General features: G+C 41.5%; 1 protein-coding gene across 1 annotated transcript; it reads right to left on the reverse strand.

Annotated features, from left to right (window-relative positions):
• Nucleotides 1-1462: 1462 nt before the first annotated feature.
• LOC119406818 (zinc finger protein 271-like) lies at nucleotides 1463-17112 on the reverse strand. The gene is made up of 3 exons (XM_049420222.1): nucleotides 16946-17112; nucleotides 10322-10782; nucleotides 1463-2280 (listed from the first exon to the last, which is right to left on the reverse strand). The coding sequence occupies exons 1-3, from the start codon at nucleotides 16966-16968 to the stop codon at nucleotides 1682-1684; spliced, it is 1083 nt and encodes a 360-aa protein (XP_049276179.1). The 5' UTR covers nucleotides 16969-17112; the 3' UTR covers nucleotides 1463-1681.
• Between the last annotated feature and the right edge of the window lie 1888 nt (nucleotides 17113-19000).

Here is a 19000-nt window from a genome sequence, read left to right on the forward strand (position 1 = left end):
TTTTTCTCCGCGTACGAGCAAGAATCACCCAGAATCTTCTGGCTGCACTGAGGGCAAGTATTTTTTTTTTTCTGTTACTGCTTTTATTTTGGTCCAAATTACGAAGAAAAGCATGGCAACTGCTGAATTTTCCTGATGTAGATAGTTGTAAGTTGTAAGGAGGTATCAATTCATCTGTGGCAGTGTTACTTTTATTTTTTTCCTTACAGTCCATTTTGTCTCGGCGCTAAATACCTCGATTTGAGAATTGTAGAGGCATTCTAGCATTCCTCCTTTCTGGAGATGTGTATGGGTGAAAACTCGGCTAATCATCGTCATTGAATCATATTGCCCTCCTATCGTGACACATCGTTTTACTATTTTATGGCGTACGGCTATTTATGAGGTCATCAACCGAAGCACAGTTACGCTCTAGATAACCGAGTGCCCTGGTCATGTCGCTGAAGTAAGGTGAGAAGTAATTTTGCCGGAATATTGTAGAAGGCTTCGATAAGCCGACCTACATTTACTCCCCACGTCTTTCACAGTGAAAGTGCCCGAGTGGTCATCGTCTCCTTTTTCGTCATCTGTATTTTGATTATGCTTAGGGTAGAACAATGGCAATATCAGTATCGTTTTAATTTACTGTACTCTCGACTGCATCCAAATCAAAAAGTGGCACATGCAGCAGAAGGACGTCTTTCTGAAGAAAACTAAGTATTCGTCGAGGTAGACCACTGAAGAAAGAAAAAGCGCAAATTGTCACTGCTACGTAACGCGCAGTGTTTCATACCATTTTACCAGGTACACCAAACTCTGAACGCGTGTTGCGTTCTTCTTGAACAAGCAAAAGATTTTGATGGTCATTCTTACATTGCCCAACGTATCCACTGAACACCGTAAAACTCACAGTGTGAATACGCGACCATAACTGACCAAAACACGCCTGTAACCAGCCCACGGCCATCGCAGAACCGGCGACGTTCAGTCTAGACATAGTCTAGACATATGGCGAAAAGTTTTCATCCCAGACACGTGACATTCATGGACTAAGCACAGTAAGCACATAAAACTTTCGAAGTAGTACAACACAAAGTCACTTAAAATTTATTTATTGTATCAGCTCTTGACACGTGGAACAAGTTACGGTATGACGTGTTGCGTAATAGTGTTAAAGGTTTCGAGGATGCATTGTTTAATTAAATGTACTTTTTTTACTTAATGCCGCTTTCAAATGTTGAACTGAGCTGTGCAAATGCACCCACTTGCTCACGTGTGTTCTGCTGAGTTGTCCTGTAATGTGTGTTTTGAATGTTAGAATTTTCTTTGCATTTATTTTTTACTTTGTTAAATTTTGTGAGATTTTCTTCCTCGTTTGTATCGATTTTTGAAAAATGCTGAAGTTGTCCCCCATTGAGCAACTCCTGTTATGGCATGTGCGCTAACAGCATGGATAAATAAAATTTTAAAAAAGCCGTCACCCAAACGCCCTTCAGAAGTTCTTTAAAAAAATGACGCACTTCTCTCTAAGCAATATACTGTGAAAAACACAGTAGCTGCAGAATCCAAAAACCTTTCGAGCTACTTTAGAAGTTGCCATCTGCAGTAAAACAATCAATGAGCCCTAGGAAAAAAAATCTGCACCCCTCTTACTTGCACAACCACACTGTGGCAAATGAGGTTGTGTTCCAGTGTAAAGGACCTATTGATCTCCTGTGTGGGTGCGAATGTGGCGAAGAAGATTCCCTTTCACTGAAAAGGACGAATTGCAGTATCCACAGGAAAAGGGACGCTCTCCTGTGTGGGTACGCATATGTTTTTTGAGGGTGACGTTATGAGAAAAGGATGCATTGCAGAGGTCACAGGTGAAGGGACGCTCTCCCGTGTGGGTGCGCATGTGTTCAGTGAGATTATGTTTACGCGGAAAAGATGCATTGCACTGGGCACAGGCAAAAGGCCGCTCTCCTGTGTGGGTGCGCAAGTGCTCCGTTAGGTGCCCGTTCTTTGAAAAGGATGCATTGCAGTGTACACAGGAAAAGGGTCTCTCTCCAGTGTGGGTGCGCAAGTGAGCAACAAGATTAGTGTTTTGACTAAATGCAGCTGGACAGAGGTGACACGGGAATGGACGCTCGCCCGTATGCCTGCGAAGGTGTCTTTCCATGTTCCCCTTTTTGTTGTTCACATAATTGCACTGCCGGCAGGAATACATTTCGCCTTCCACGGACACGAGTGCACTGTACTGCTCACTGGATGTCAAAGACGGGGAACCTGCAATGCCAAGGGGAGAACAGGAAGGCAATGCAATTCATGTATCACACACATCATGGAAATGGAATGCAGAAAAGCCAATCAAGTTGTAAGTATGGGAGAATATTGCCCAGTTACTGGAATAGCAATGGCGCAAGGAGCTAGTATAAATGTCTAGTATAAATACATTCCCAACTAGCATAAACACATTCCCAACTCTCCGTACATAAATACACTCAAACCTCATTATAACAAAGTGACATCTGCCACGAAAATAACTTCGTTATATCCGAAAATTCGTTATAAACGTTTATTTGTAACACTGCAGCTATGACAAGACTATTCCTTATTTACTTCGTTATAACCAATGATTCGTTATATCCGTGTTCGTTATATCGAGGTTTGAGTGTACTACTCTTCATACAAACCTGCTTAATGCTTAATACATGGGAACACCTGCTGCTAATACACAGAAGTGATTGTGTGTGTCGCATCCATTAGTGTAATGGCTTAGTGCATTAAGTGCTAAGCCATATAAGTGATTATCGGTATTCCCTTTTTTCCCATAGAAGTATCTATAGGATGCGGCCCAGCGAAAACATCACTTAATATTTGAACAAGAAATAAAATGCGAAAGAAAGAATCTAGTATCAAATAATCTGGGAAATATTAAAAAAAAGGAAAAAACATTAACGGGGGTTTTAATAAGCATCAGAGTCACTGTTTGTAAAAAATACAGGCATATCTTTGTGCATAACAGATAACAGTTTCTCCATAACTATTACACATTTGACAGTTAATGTTTTTATATTGCTTCAATGGAAGCGCAATGCTACAAGAGAACACTGAATGTAACTTATTCACTCATTAGGTTTCAGTACCTTACATGACCACACAAAAGAGCAGATATTTAACTTTAAAGGGATCCTGCAACACTTTTTGAGTATTGTCAGAAACGCTGCTAATCGGTATTCGAGGCTCCTGAGAATACATGAGCCAAACTTTATGGCACAGCTCTTGGCCCAGAATTCACAATTAATTCTCAAGGTAAGCTAGAAATCACTCGGTCTTTTCTCTGCGAATGCTGCCATCAACCCAAAATCCATGGCCATTGGCTGATTTAAGCACAGTGACTTGCATAGTTACTGCTACCACCGCAGGATGCCGCCACGTGCCCGTGCTTGCAAACACACTGAACGTAAGCCACACGTTTGAAGAAAAAAAGAAAAAGTGCTCAAGGTCATGATGCATGCTGTCGAACGATTGTACCTTCTTGCCCCCTTGTCACCCTCTTTCCCTTCCCCCGCACATGTAGCTTTCAGTGTGCTCGAAGGAATGAAAGGAGAGGAAAAAGCGTGTGAACAATCCCTGTAACTTCGCTCGTACTAGACGGATTCTAAAAATTCTTGTGGCAGTTGATTCGAGAGGCAATGAATTCCTTTGATGAAGCCATTAAATGATTACTCGAAAAAGTGTTGCAGGGCCCCTTTAAGGGTAAACATGACAATGAAAACTATTTTTGTTATTTATGGTACCAAAGTGATGAAATTCGGCATGCAGATGTGATTTGTCATGTGGATATCATAACACAAAACAGTTTTTAGCTGTATGTCGTAGTTTTTGAGTTACAACACTTGATAGGCCCTCACTGTCATCACAAAATTATTGAATTACACATAAGTTCATCAAGATTTTTGCTTAAGCTTTGTAATTTTGCATAACTTTTTCATAATGCTTTGTAAACAAAGTCACAGTTCACTAATGCTGATATATGAAACTTGAACACTGTATATAGCAGGGCTGCACGAAAAAACTTGGACGGAGGAAGGCAGCTACACAGGACGGGTGCACTAATTGAGCCCGTCCTGAGTACTTGCCTTTCTTCGTGCGTGTTGTGTTGCACAGCCCTGGTTTGTGTGTTCAAGAATGCACCAACTAGCCCAAAAAAGAGCTTCACTAAATGCTGTAATGATGCCGATTCTTATCTTTACAAGTTCATAGACAAACACGTGAAAAAACAAATCTTCGATGCCACTCGTTTCAATATAACCCATCAGAGGCAGGAGCCAATAAACATGGTCACATTATCGTCAGAATCTAAAATTCATAACAGTCAAATTGCGATCATACAGAGCAAACAGACAAATGATTTCACTGAAGAGGCCTCTGTGATTGATTTCTGGCAATATCCAAAGCAACCAAGTCCTTGGGGGCTTGGAACGGAAACCTCTGCAACAGCACAGAGATCACTATTAAAGCCGCCATGAACACTCACAGTAGACCAACACAAACCTTTATACTTGGCATCAACCAGACTTGCATGTAAAAATTTACTTGTGATGAATTACATCAGTGGGTAGTTTTGTAATTCAGTGATTATTTTTCAGTAAATAATTCACCACAACTACTTACATTATTACAAGCTCTAGTGGACGCAACAACATTAAGCAATCTTGATTGGCAGCAACTACACAGAACATGTCTGCTCATGCATGCAGCAGTATACAAGATTCAAATGTTCAGAAAAGCAAATACGAACACTCAGTAGTTGTTTCTTAACCTTGACGCAAGTATTTTAACTAGCACAGCTATGGCCTGATGATGATGGTCGCATTGGATGTCCATGCCAGGAAATCAAGTAGAGACATTTTTTTCAATTTTTTGCTGCACTTATTAGAAGTACCTAGCTTCAGCCCCAGCAATAATCAAGCACTGCATTTTGAAGAGAATACACACGAGCTAATTGAACCAGTGAGTAAATACGATCTTCTAGTGGATGCACTGGAAGACAAATGCTAGGTTATTCTATTTTATGGAATATTAAGCTTGGATGAGAAATAATGCAGAATCATGCAATTATGGTTTATTAATCATTCAGTTAATCTCTTCAGGCAGTAATTCAGTATGAGGAAGAAGTTACACACCTAAGCACCACCAGAATTTTTTCTCGAATTTATCTACCAACTAGCCCCACAACAAGTTCTTCAGTAATGCACAAATGGTAGTAAGTTTTAGATTGAAGGAAGCCATTGTATATGGTTACTAATTTCCTGCAATGTGAATGGTCAGTTGTGAAGCCGGAATAAATCTGTGACGATTACCAAATACTGCATAGTTTATTCTGTGACTTAATTTGATAGCTGCCACTGAAGCAGACGAATGTCTGTCACTCATAAGTGTGGCAACAGTTGCTTGGCTACGGAAGGGACAGTGGTATGGTTAATCACTTGGGTGCATCTGTAGGTGTGCTGTCATGCTGAAGAAGCTCTTGGCAGCAAAGATACATGGCTTGCTCAAGTGTATCTTCCTCAGAATGGCAAAGAGTGGTGTGGTCCCTGCTTATCTTGATGCTGGAACAATAACACATACAGAGTAAAGAGCATGAAAACCTAAACAGCCCGTGCATCTTGACAATCACTAAAAAAGGAATGCAAAATGAACAGAGTAGGTTGTTCAAAGATCTTGCTCTTTACCACAAACGTCCATCAATCTCTGCAAATATTCCTTGTTGTTGGCCATTGATACGACATCATCCGGGAACATCAGTGCTGGTAGTCAGTGTTTAACGCAATTTCCTTACTTGACAAAATAAAGGTTGAAGCCAAGTCCACTCCTCTCCAATATGGCCTCTAAACCCTGTATGTACACCGTAAATAACAAAGGTGACAGAGGACATCCCTGTCTAGCCCCCACTATATGTCTAAAGGCTCAGACCTGTTTTTTCCCATTTTATAACTCCCTTGTTACCTTTTATGCATATCTTTTAAACTATCAGTTACTCCATCTTCCACATCTAGTGTGTACAGTATTCCCCGCAATTCCTTTTGAACCGCACTGTCGTAGGCTCTTTTGACAAGAAGAAATTACAGCCAAAGTGTGTGCCATTGCCACTACTTCAATGCACTGTGCCAATAAGCATAGGTTGTGCTCTAACCTCCTTTGTTTCCAGAAGTGTTTCCCCAGCACTCCCTCATCTTCTACCCATGTGTGCAGTCTTTTTTTTACAATCTGCATCACCTTAGTTCACCAGTGACATCAGTGCAAACCACTGATGTCACTGTTATGATGGGATGGTTGTTGTTTAGGCCAGCTTTGTGCACTTTTTCTTTACAGATCATACTCATCCTGCTTAGTCTCCACCCACAGAGGCTCTCACCATCTATTATGATGACGGCCTCGAACTTCTCACCACACCTCCATTAAGAAGGCGATCTGCTACCACCACCACGACTCTGCAGTTGGTTTTTGCACCATGCGTACAAGAGTCGTCTGCTAGACCATGACGCAGTTGTGATGATCTAGCATGGCGTCCAACTTTTACGTAACGACATACCCATGAACCTCTATGCTTAAAAAGGAGAAAGTGCTGCGAGTCTTGCTTCGCAATTTCCTGTTCTGGCTTTCGCCCTCTCTGTGTCCAATATATTCACTTGCCGAAGACGTGAATGAACAGTTGCAGCTTTATGCAAGTGTCATCTCTTTCGCTTGTCTGGTTTATTTTTTTGTGCAATCTTTCCGTTTTCCAACTTCTTGTTCTTTTACATACAAGAAATATAACATGAAGCAAAGCTAAGCATGAGCTACATTTTTCCAAAGCTTCAGTAAATGTGCTAGGTCATGTCAGTGCAGTGTTTGGTGTGTACATGGCACTTATCGACCAAGGAGCTGTTTTCCTTCACGTTTTTGTCCTTTCAGTTACAACACAAAACAACTCAACTAGATTGACCTTAGTCTAAACGAAGCCACCGTAAAAGTTGTGAATCACCTAAATGCCCCACCTAGCTATTTGCACTGGTCTTTGCATGGGAATCTTCGACGCTCTGCACATTAACTGCGAGCAGCGATGAGCACCTCAGCTTTTCGTGCACTAAAGCAAGATCAAACCGAGTGTCGTCTGTCGGGCTTTAACCCTTGTTGAAAAGCCCACTCATGTTATTGCTCTATTCAAGCGATATAAACCACAGAACTTACTCCTTTTTAAGCATTGAGGTTCATGGGTATGTTACATGCTAGTCGATACTAATTAAAAGCATTCAGACATAAATGCGATTTTGCGGGGAAAAATTGGGAAATATAAATTGACGCCTAAACAATCACCCCAGGCATGCACTAGTCCAAAGGTAAATATGGCGTTTAACATATGAAAACGAACATGTCTATTTACACAGACACTCGTCATGACTGGGAAGTGATATAGCTGTCCACAAGTGCATGCCATTTCATACAAGTTTGGCATTTTCTCTCTCTATGCTTTGCAGGGCTGGGCAAAGATACTTTGAAAATTTATCGAGATACGATACAAGACACTCAGGCAAGAAGTATCTGAGATACAAATGCAAGATACTTTCGGAATTATTGTATCAGATACAATACTTCTGCACTGTATCTTAAGATACTTCGATACATTTGCAAATTTGCTATACAGGTGGATATAATGAGGCAGCGAATCCTTAGCAGAAAAATGTTCATTCGAAAATTTCCGAACTGCGACTAACTTTAATTTTAACGAAACATCTGTTTGAATCCCAAGATTTCTGTCTGTCTTGGTCAAGCTATATTAGCTTCATTCCGAAACAACTTACTGGGATTTGTTTGGCTGCTTAACACGACAGGTCTCCATACGGCGCGCTGTCAGTGCTTTTTGCTTGGCACTTTTGTAACTGATTGGTGTCGCTGCTCTACTTGCCGACCAGCTAGCGGGTTTCCATCTATTTACAAGAATGTCAAAAGAAGCCTCAGCATGATGGCGCAAATGCCGCTCTGAAGTCTTACGTTCTCCGTACAACGGACATTGCAAGACTGTCACCGCCCCGTTATAAAGGGGGCGCTCATAGCATCCATCCATCCATCCATCCATCCATCCATCCATCCATCCCCTATTATTTTCACAATATTCTCCACAAAACATACTATCTTGTAAAACTTTTGTTTGGCCTGTGTGTGGCGCATAGGCTCTAAAATAAAATCCTGATCCGGCAAAACACTACTTTGCCTTATGTTGAGATGTCTGTAGCATAGAGTTTCCCGATATTAAAGGGACCGACAAGCGATTTTTCTTGACCCAGTTTCTTACGGCACAATAGAAAGCTCACTCTTCGTAGTGTTTGTAACTGCAGCGGTTAATCCCAAAAGTGCGCGATTATTTTATTAGCAGTATATTTCAATCTGAAAAGCCCCTGAACTGTTCATAGATATCAGTCGCAGTTTGGTGCTGCATATTTATCGTGGCTAATGAGCAATAAAACTCCAGTTGCTAGTCAATGCCTGTTCCCTGTGTTCTCTCTGTCCGTCCTCGTCAAGTATGCGCTGTTTTCGCCTCGTCAAAAAAATAGCTTTGGATGCTTCGTCGGAGGCTTGGTGATGCAACACCTGAAGCAAAACTTTTAGCGTATAAAACCACAGTACTTCTGTTGCTAGAATACGTATGCCCGATGTGGAAGCCATACACGCAAAATAACATCACTAAATGTGAATGAGTTCAAATTAGAGCTTTAAGATTTATTTTTAATTGCTACTGTAGAACGCAGTCAGTAACAAGTCTAAGAACAAAAGCTGCTATTCTTACAGTGCACGAAAGAATGAACATCAACAGCATGAAATTCTTTTTGCAGATATTCCACGGCACTTACAAAACAGAAATAGTAAAAGCTTTCATCCCAGACACGTGACATTCATGGACAATGCACAGTAAGCACATAAAACTTTGGAGTAGTACAACACAAAATCACTTAAAATTCGTTTATTGTATCAGCTGTTGACACGTGGAGCAAGTTACGGGATGACGTATTGTGTAATAGTGTTAAAGACTTCGAGGATGCGTTGTTGAATTAAATGTACTTTTTTACTTAATGCTGCTTTCAAATGTTGAACTGAGCTGTGGAAATGCACCTACTTGCTCGCCTGTGTTCTGCTGAGTTGTGCTGTAATGTGTTTTGAATGTTAAATTTTCTTTGCATTTATTTTTTACTTTCTTTGTTAAATTTTGTGAGACTTTTTCCCCTGTTTGTATTGATTTTTGAAAATCCTGAACTTGTGCCCAATTGAGCAACTCCTGTTATGGCATGTATGCTAACAGCATGGATAAATAAAATAAAAAAAGGCACAGAATCACCCAAAGACCCTTCAGAAGTTTTTTAACTCTTTCCGGCACGGTGGTCACCCCAGGTAACCACCTTTTCTTCATTCTTTTTCTCTTGAAGCACACCAGCACCTCGCGTCAGATTTTATACGGCACGTTTTTAAAGCGTTCAACATAGTGACAGAGATGATGCCACTTCGTTTGGGCTTCAATGTTACGGGTTACGTCTGTCTTCATCCGGCTGCCGTCGTCTTCATGGCGCGCTACACGATAGACCCGAGATATTTTTACAGAAATGATAGTACATCCGGTTCTTATTATGTTGATAGCTTTGGACAACACGCTGTATAAATAGCTAATACCAAGGAATCCAGAATTTAAGAGCTGTACTCAGTCAGCAGAAAGCACTGTGTCACTGAAGTTGGTGGTCACCTAGAGGGACCACCGTGCATGAAGGGTCCTAGAAGGCTGGTAATATAGTATTTTTTTATTGGTGCTTAGAGAAGTTTTGCGAAATACATTATTGAGCCTTCAAGATTGAGATGGATGTGTGTTATACACAATGTCCCCGTGCTCCTGCAGGGAAAAAAAGCACTGTTTTGCAGCCTTCCGCCGAAACTGACTGGTAGACCTTTACTGCATGGTGGTTACCTGAGGTGACCACCTCATACCTTTTTACCTAAAGGTGCCAGTTTTTTTTTTTGCCTGTGAGAAAATTTTCTCAAAAAGAATTCATTGTTTCTTGCATGAAATTCTGTTTCCTGACAAAAATGAAGTTCTGTGCATGAAAGAGTTGAAAAAATGACACACTTCTCTCTAAGCAATATACTGCAAAAAAACACAGTAGCTGCAGAATACAGAAACCTTTCGATCCACTTTAGAAGTTGCCATTTGCAACAAAACAATCAATGAGCCCCACGAAAGAAAGTCCGCACCCCTCTTACTTGCACGACCACACTGTGGCAAATGAGGTTGTGGTTCAGTGTTTAAGGACCTATTGATCTTCTGTGTGGGTGCGAATGTGGCGAAGAAGACACCGTTTCACTGAAAAGGACGCATTGCAGTATCCACAGGAAAAGGGACACTCTCCTGTGTGGGCACGCATATGTTTTTTGAGGGTGGTATTAAGAGAAAAGGATGCACTGCAGAGGTCACAGGTGTAGGGACGCTCTCCTGTGTGGGTGCGCATGTGGTCAGTGAGAATCTGTTTACGCGGAAAAGATGCATTGCACTGGGCACAGGCAAAAGGACGCTCTCCTGTGTGGGTGCGCAAGTGCTCCGTTAGGTGCGCGTTCGTTGAAAAGGACGCATTGCAGTGTACACAGGAAAAGGGTCTCTCTCCAGTGTGGGTGCGCAAGTGAGCAACGAGATTAGTGTTTTGACTAAATGCAGCCGGACACAGGTGGCACGGGAATGGGCGCTCGCCCGTATGCTTGCGAAGGTGTCTTTTCATATTCCCCTTTTTGTTGTTCACATAGGTGCACTGCCGGCAGGAATGCACTTCGCCTTTCACGGACACGAGTGAACTGTAATGCTCCTGGGAAGCCAAGGACAAGGAACCTGCAAAGCCAAGGGCAGAACAGGAAGGCACTGCAATTCATGTATCATACACATCATGGCAATGGAATGCAGAAAAGCCAATCAAGTTGTAAGTATGGGAGAATATGGGAGAATAAACTTGAACACTGTATATAGCAGGGCTGCACGAAAAAACACGGACGGGGAAAGGCAGCTACACAGGACGGGTGCAATAACTGAGCCCGTCCTGAGTACTTGCTTTTCTTCGTGCGTGTTGTGTTGCACAGCCCTGCTCTATGTGTTCAAGAATGCACCAACTAGCCCAAACAAGAGCTTTCCTAAATGCTGTAATGATGCCGGTTCTTTTGTTTATAAAGTCATAGACTAACACATGCAAAAACCAATCTTCGATGCCACTTTTTTCAATATAGCCCATCAGAGGGAGGAGCCAATAAACATGGTCACATTATCGTCACAATGCGAAATTCATAACAGTCAAATTGCGATCTAACAGAGCAAACAGACAAATGATTTCACTGAAGAGGGCTCTGTGATTGATTTCTGGCAATATCCAAAGCAACCAAGTTCTTGGGGACTTTATAAAAGGAGCGGGAACCTCTGCAACAGCACAGAGATGGCTATTAAAGCCACCACAAACACTCACAGTAGACCAACACAAACTCTTATACTTGGCATCAACCAGACTTGCATGTAAAAATTAACTTGTAATGATTACATCAGTGGGAAGTTTTGTAATTCAGTGATTATATTTCAGTAAATAATTCACCACAACTACTTACGTTATTACAAGCTCTAGTGGAAGCAAACACATTAAGCTATCTTGATTGGCGGCAACTACACAGAACATCTGTGCTCATGCATGCAGCAGTATACAAGATTCAAATGTTCAGAAAAGCAAATACGAGCACTCAGTATTTGTTTCTGAACCTTGGCGCAAGTATTGTAACTAGTACAGTTATGGCCTGATGATGATGGTCGCATTGGATGTCCATGCCAGGAAATCAAGCAGAGACAATTTTTTCCATTTTTTTCTGCACTTGTTGGAAGTACCTTCCTTCAGCCCCAGCAATAATAAAGTGCTGCAATATGAAGAGAACACACACGAGCTAATTGAGCCATTGAGTAAATACGATCTTGTAGAAGATGGACTGGAAGACAAATGCTAGGTTATTCTATTTGATGGAATATTAAGCTAGGATGAGAAATAATGCAGAATCAAGCAATTATGGTTCATTAATCATTCAGTTATTCCCTTCAGGCAGTAATTCAGTATAAGGAAAAAATTAGATGCCCTAAGCGCCACCAGACTTTTTTCCTCGAAATTATGTACCAACTAGCCCCGCAACAAGTTCTTCAGTAATGCACAAATGGTAGTCAGTTTCACATTGAAGGAAGCCATGGTATATGGTTACTAATTTCCTGTAATGTGAATGGTCAGTTGTCAAACCGGAATACATCTGTGATGATTACCAAATATTGCATAGTTCATTCTGTGACTTAATTTGATAGCTGCCACTGAAGCAGACGAATGTCTGTCACTCATAAGTGTGGCAACAGTTGCTTGGCTACGGAAGGGACTGTGGTATGGCTGATCGCCTGGGTGCATCTGTAGGTGTGCTATCGTGCTGAAGAAGTTCTTGGCAGCAAAAATACATGGCTTGCCCAAGTGTTTCTTTTTCAGAATGGCAAAGAGCAGTGTGGTCCCTGCTTATCTTGATGCTGGAACAATAACACATACAGAGTAAACAGCATGAAAACCTAAACAGCCCATGCATCTTGACAATCAGTAAAAAAGCAATGCAAAATGAACAGAGTAGGTTCTTCAAAGATCTTGCTCTTTACCACAAACGTCCATCAATCTCTGCAAATATTCCTTGTCGTTGGCCATTGATACTACATCATCCAAGTACATCATTGCTGGTAGTCAGTGTTTAATGCAATTTCCTTACTTGACAAAATAAAGGTTCAAGCCAAGTCTGCTCCTCTCCAATATGGCCTCTAAACGCTGTATGTACAGTGTAAATAACAAAGGTGACAGAGGACACCCCTCTCTAGCCCCCATTGTACGTCTAAAGGCTCAGACCTGTTTTTTTCCATTTTATAACTACCTTGTTACCTTATATAGATATGTTTTAAACTATTAGTTACTCCATCTTCCACATCTAGTGTGCCCAGTATTCCACACAATTCCTATTGAACTTCACTGTCGTACGCTCTTTTCACAAGCAGAAATTACAGCCAAAGTGTGTGCCATTCCCTCCACTTCAATGCACTATACCAATAAGCATAGATTGTCCTCTAACCTCCTTTGTTTCGAGAAGCCATCTTGTTTCCCCAGCACTCCCTCATCTTCTACCCATGTGTGCAGTCTTTCTTTTAAAATCTGCATCACCTTAGTTCACCAGTGACATCAGTGCAGATCACTGAAGCCACTGTTATGATGGAACGGTTGTTGTTTAGGCCAGCTTTGTCCATTTTCCCTTTACAGATCATATTCATCCTGCTTAGTCTCCACCCACAGAGGCTGTCAACATCTATTATGATGACAGGCTCGATCTTCTCACCACACCTCCATTAAGAAGGCGATCTGCTACCACCACCACGACTCTGCAATTGGTTTTTGCACCATGCGTACAAGAGTCGTCTGCTAGACCATGACGCAATTGTGATGATCTAGCATGGCGTCCAACTTCTACGCAACGACATACCCATGAACCTCTATGCTTAAAAAGGGGAAAGTGCTGCGAGTCTTGCTCCGCAACTTCCTGTTCGGGCTGTTGCCCTCTCTGTGTGCGATATATTCACTTGCCGGAGACGTGAATGAACAGTTGCAGCTTTGCGCAAGTGTCATCTCCTTCGCTTGTGTGCTGTATTTTTTTGTGCAGTCTTTCCGTTTTGAAACTTCTTGTTCTTTTACATACAAGAAATATAACATGGAGCAAAGCTAAGCATGAGCCACATCTTTCCGAAGCTTCAGTAAAAGTGGTAGGTCATGTTAGCGCACTGTTTGGTGTGTACATGGCACTTATTGACCAAGGAGCTGTTTTGCTTCACATGTTTTTGCCCTTTCAGTTACAACACAAAACAACTCAGCTGGATTGACCTAAGTCTTAACGAAGCCACCGTAAAAGTTGTGAAATATCTAAATGCCCCACCAAGCTATTTGCACTAGTCTTTGCACGGGAATCTTCGACGCTCCGCACATTAGCTGTGCGGAGCGCTAAGCACCTCAGCTTTTCGTGCACTAAAGCAAGTTGAAACCGAGTGTCCCTTGTTGAAAAGCCCACTCATGCTCTATTCAAGCGATATAAACCACAGCACTTACTCCTTTTTAAGCGTTGAGGTTCATGGGTATGTTACATTCTAGTCGATAATATTTAAAAGCATTCTGACATAAATGCGATTTTGCGGGAAGAAATTGGGAAATATAAATTGACGCCTAAACACTCATCACAAGCATGCACTAGTCCACAGGTAAATATGGCGTTTAACACATTCAAACGAACATGTCTATTTACACAGACACTCGTCATGACTGGGAAGTGATATAGCTGTCCACAAGTACATGCCATTTCATACAAGTTTGGCATTCTCTCTCTCTGTGCTTTGCAGGGCTGGGCAAAGATACTTTGAAAATTTATCGAGATACGATACAACATACTCGGGCAAGAAGTATCTGAGATACAAATGCAAGATACTTTTGGAATTATTGTATCAGATACAATACTTCTGAATTGTATCTTAAGATACTTCCATACATTTGCAACTTTGCTATATAGATGGATATATTGAGGCAGCAAATCCTTAGTAGAAAACGTTCATTCGAAAATTTTCTAACTGCGACTAACTTTAATTTTAACGGAATATCTATTTGAATCCCAAGATTTCTGTCTGTCTTGCTCAAGCTACTATAGCTTCATTCCGAAACAACTTATTGGGATTTCTTTGGCTGCTTAACACGACAGCTCTCCATACGCTGCGCTGTCAGTGCTTTTTGTTTGGCACTTTTGTAACTGATTGGTGTCGCTGCTCTACTTGCCGACCAGCTAGCGGGTTTCCATCTATTTACAAGAATGTCAAAAGAAGCCTCAGCATGATGGCGCAAATGCCGTTCTGAAGTCTTATGTTCTCCGTACAACGGACATTGCAAGACTGTCACCGCCCCGTTATAAAGGGGGCGCTCATAGCATCCATCCATCCATCCATCCATCCATCCATCCATCCATCCATCCATCCCCTATTATTTTCACAATATTCTCCACAAAACATACTATCTTGTAAAACTTTCGTTTGGCCTGTGTGTGGCGCATAGGCTCTAAAATAAAATCCTGATCCGGCAAAACACTACTTTGCCTTATGTTGAGATGTCTGTAGCATAGATTCCCGATATTAAAGGGGCCAGCAACCAATTTTTCTCGAGCTAGTTTTTTTACGGCACAATAGAAAGCTCACCCTTCGTAATTTTTGTAACTGCAGCGGTTAATCCCAAAAGTGCGCGATTATTTTATTAGCAGTATTTTTCGATCTGGAAAAGCCCCTGAACTGTTCATAGATATCAGTCGCAGTTTGGTGCTGCATATTTATCGTGGCTAATGAGCAATAAAACTCCAGTTGCTAGTCAATGCCTGTTCCCTGTGTTCCCTCTGTCCGTCCTCGTCAAGTATGCGCTGTTTTCGCCTCGTCAAAAAAATAGCTTTGGATGCTTCGTCGGAGGCTTGGTGATGCAACACCTGAAGCAAAACTTTTAGCGTATAAAACCACAGTACTTCCGTTGCTAGAATACGCATGCCCGAGGTGGAAGCCATATACATGCAAAATAACCTCACTAAATGTGAATGAGTTTAAATTAGAGCTTTAAGATTTATTTTTAATTCCTACTGTAGAAAGCAGTCAGTAACAAGTCTAAGAAGAAAAGCTGCTATTGTTACAGTGCACGAAGGAATGAACATCAACAGCATGAATTTCTTTTTTCAGATATTCCACGGCCCTTACAGAACAGAGATAACAAAAGTTTTCATCCCAGACATGTGACAATCATGGACAAAGCATAGTAAGCACATAAAACTTATGAAGTAGTACAACACAAAATCACTTAAAATACGTTTATTGTATCAGCTGAAGACACGTGGAACAAGTTACGGAATGACGTATTGTGTAATAGTGTTAAAGATTTCGAGGATGCATTGTTGAATTTAATGTACTTTTTTACTTAATGCCGCTTTCAAATGTTGAACTGAGCTGTGCAAATGCACCCACTAGCTCACCTGTGTTCTGCCGAGTTGTGCTGTAATGTTTGTTTTCAATGTTAGAATATTGTTTGCAGTTATTTCTTACTTTCGTTGTTTATTTTTCTTCCCCATTTGTATTGATTTTTGAAAATCCGGAACTTGTGCCCAATTGAGCAACTCCTGTTTGGGCATGTATGCTAAAAGCATGGATAAATAAAATAAAAAGAAAGCTATAGAATGACCCAAAGGCCCTTCAGAAGTTTTTAAAAAAATAACACACTTCTCTCTAAGCAATATACTGCAAAAAACACAGTAGCTCGAGAATTCCGCACCCCTCTTACTTGCACGACCACACTGTGGCAAATGAGGTTGTGTTTCGGTGTAAAGGACCTATTGATCTCCTTTGTGGGTGCGAATATGGCGAAGAAGATTCCGTTTCCCTGAAAAGGACGCATTGCAGTATCCACAGGAAAAGGGACACTCTCCTGCGTGGGTACGCATATGTTTTTTGAGGGTGACACTAATAGAAAAGGATGCATTGCAGAGGTCACAGGTGTAGGGACGCTCTCCTGTGTGGATGCGCATGTGTTCAGTGAGATTATGTTTTCGCGGAAAAGATGCATTGCATTGGGCACAGACAAAAGGCCGCTCTCCTGTGTGGATGCGCAAGTGCACCTTTAGGTCCCCACTCTTTGAAAAGGATGCATTGCAGTGTACACAGGAAAAGGGTCTCTCTCCGGTGTGGGTGCGCAAGTGATCAGCAAGATTATTGGTTTGTTTAAATGCAGCCGGACACAGGTGGCACGGGAATGGGCGCTCGCCCGTATGCGTGCGAAGGTGTCTTTCCATGTTCCCCTTTCTCCTGTGCACATAGGTGCACTGCCGGCAGGAATACATTTCGCCTTCCAGGGACACGAGGGCACTGTACTGCTCAGTGGATGCCAAAGACGGGGAACCTGCAAAGCCAGGGGGCGAACAGGAAGGCAATGCAATTCATGTATCGCAAACATCATGGAAATGGAATGCAGAAAAGCCAATCAAGTTGTAAGTATGGGAGAATATTGCCCTATTACTGGAATACCAATAGCGCAACGAGCTAGTGTAAATGTCTCTCACACATTCCCAACTCTCCGTACATAAATACTATGCTTATTACAAACCTGCTTAATATATGGGAACACCTGCTGCCAATACAGAGAAGTGATTGTGGGTGTTGCATCCATTAGTGTAATGGCTTAGTGCATTCAGTGCTAAGCCGTTAAAGTGATTATTGGTATTCCCTTTTTTTCCCCACAGAAGTATCTATAGGATGCGGCCCAGCAAAACCATCACTTAATATTTGAACAAATAAAGCATAAGAAATAAAATGTGAAAGAAAGAATTTAGTATTAAATATGAGCTGGTTGTGAAAAATACAGGCATATCTTTGTGCATTACAGAGTAGTTTCTCCATGACTATTAGCACAGCTTACACATTTGACAGTTAATGTTGTTATATTGCTTCAATGGAAGCGCAATGCTACAAGAGAACACTGAATGTAACTTATTCACACATTAGGTTTCAGTCCCTTACATGAACCACACAAATGAGCAGATATTTAACTTTAAAGGGATCCTGCAACACTTCTTGAGCACTGTCAGAAACGCTGCCAATCGGTAGTCGAGGCTCCTGAGAATACATGAGCCAAACCTTATGGCACACCTCATGGCCCGGAATTCACAATTAATTCTCAAGGTAAGCTAGAAATCACTCGCTCTTTTCTCTGCGAATGCTGCCATCAACCCAAAATCCACGGTCATTGGCTGATTTAAGCACAGTGACTTGCATAGTTACTGCTACCACCGCAGGATGCCGCCACGTGCCCGTGCTTGCAAACACACTGAACGTAAGCCGCGCGTTTGAAGACAAAAAGGAAAAGTGCTCAAGGTCACGACGCACGCTGTCGTACGGTTGTACACTCAAACCTCGTTATAACAAAGTCACATCTGTCACGAAAATAAATTTGTTATATACGAAAATTCGTTATAACCATTTATTTGTAACACTGTATTCATGACAAGACTATTCTTCATTTACTTCGTTATAACCGATAATTCGTTATATCCGTGTTCGTTATATCGAGGTTTGAGTGTACCTTCTTGTCCCCTTGTCACCCTCTTCCCCTCCCCCCGCCCGTGTAGCGTACAGTGTGCTCGCTGGAACGAAATGAGAGGAAGAAGCGTGAAACGAATCCCTGTAACTCCCCTTAAGGCTGTATATAACGCATTATTCTGACTTAATAGGATGGCTATACTTGGAGGCCATACTAGCAAATGATCAAAGTTACTTAAACGTATTACTGTGAACAATGCACCACATAAACATAACAAAACACTACTAGGTATTTAAGCATGAACTATTCATGCCATAAGCACACCAAATGCACCAACACATATATCAAAGTAAGAACACAAACAAAATAAACCCGGCATAATATAAAAAATATAGAAACAAATTGGTCCATGTGAAAATAGTATCGTGCCTGATGCTGGAAAAGAATAATGAAATATTCAAGTGCATTTGGGTTCCTTTGATAGTGCCACTGTAGAAAGAAGATAAATCGAGTGAGTTGATCGATGTCACTTTTGATAACCTGAAGCAAGGTCTGAGAGCGGGCTAGCTGGTATTCCATTTCAAATTGTGATAACAGCACCAGGGAAGACCAGGGACAAAGCGACCAACGAAGATGAGCGCTGACTTCGAACTAAAGTTTTGTTGTGAAGAACAAGCAAATCGCTTGCGGTTTTTATCATATGTGTCAATTTTCATAAATTGCTAGTTCTTCACAATAGAACTTGGAAGTCAGCGCTTGTCTTCGTTGGTCTCTTTGGCCCTTGTCTTCCCTTGCACTGTAATCACAATTTGATATCCTGTTGATTTGAAAGGATG

The sequence above is a fragment of the Rhipicephalus sanguineus genome, chromosome 10 (genome assembly GCF_013339695.2).
Source record: "Rhipicephalus sanguineus isolate Rsan-2018 chromosome 10, BIME_Rsan_1.4, whole genome shotgun sequence".
In the NCBI taxonomy this organism is placed as follows: domain Eukaryota; kingdom Metazoa; phylum Arthropoda; class Arachnida; order Ixodida; family Ixodidae; genus Rhipicephalus; species Rhipicephalus sanguineus.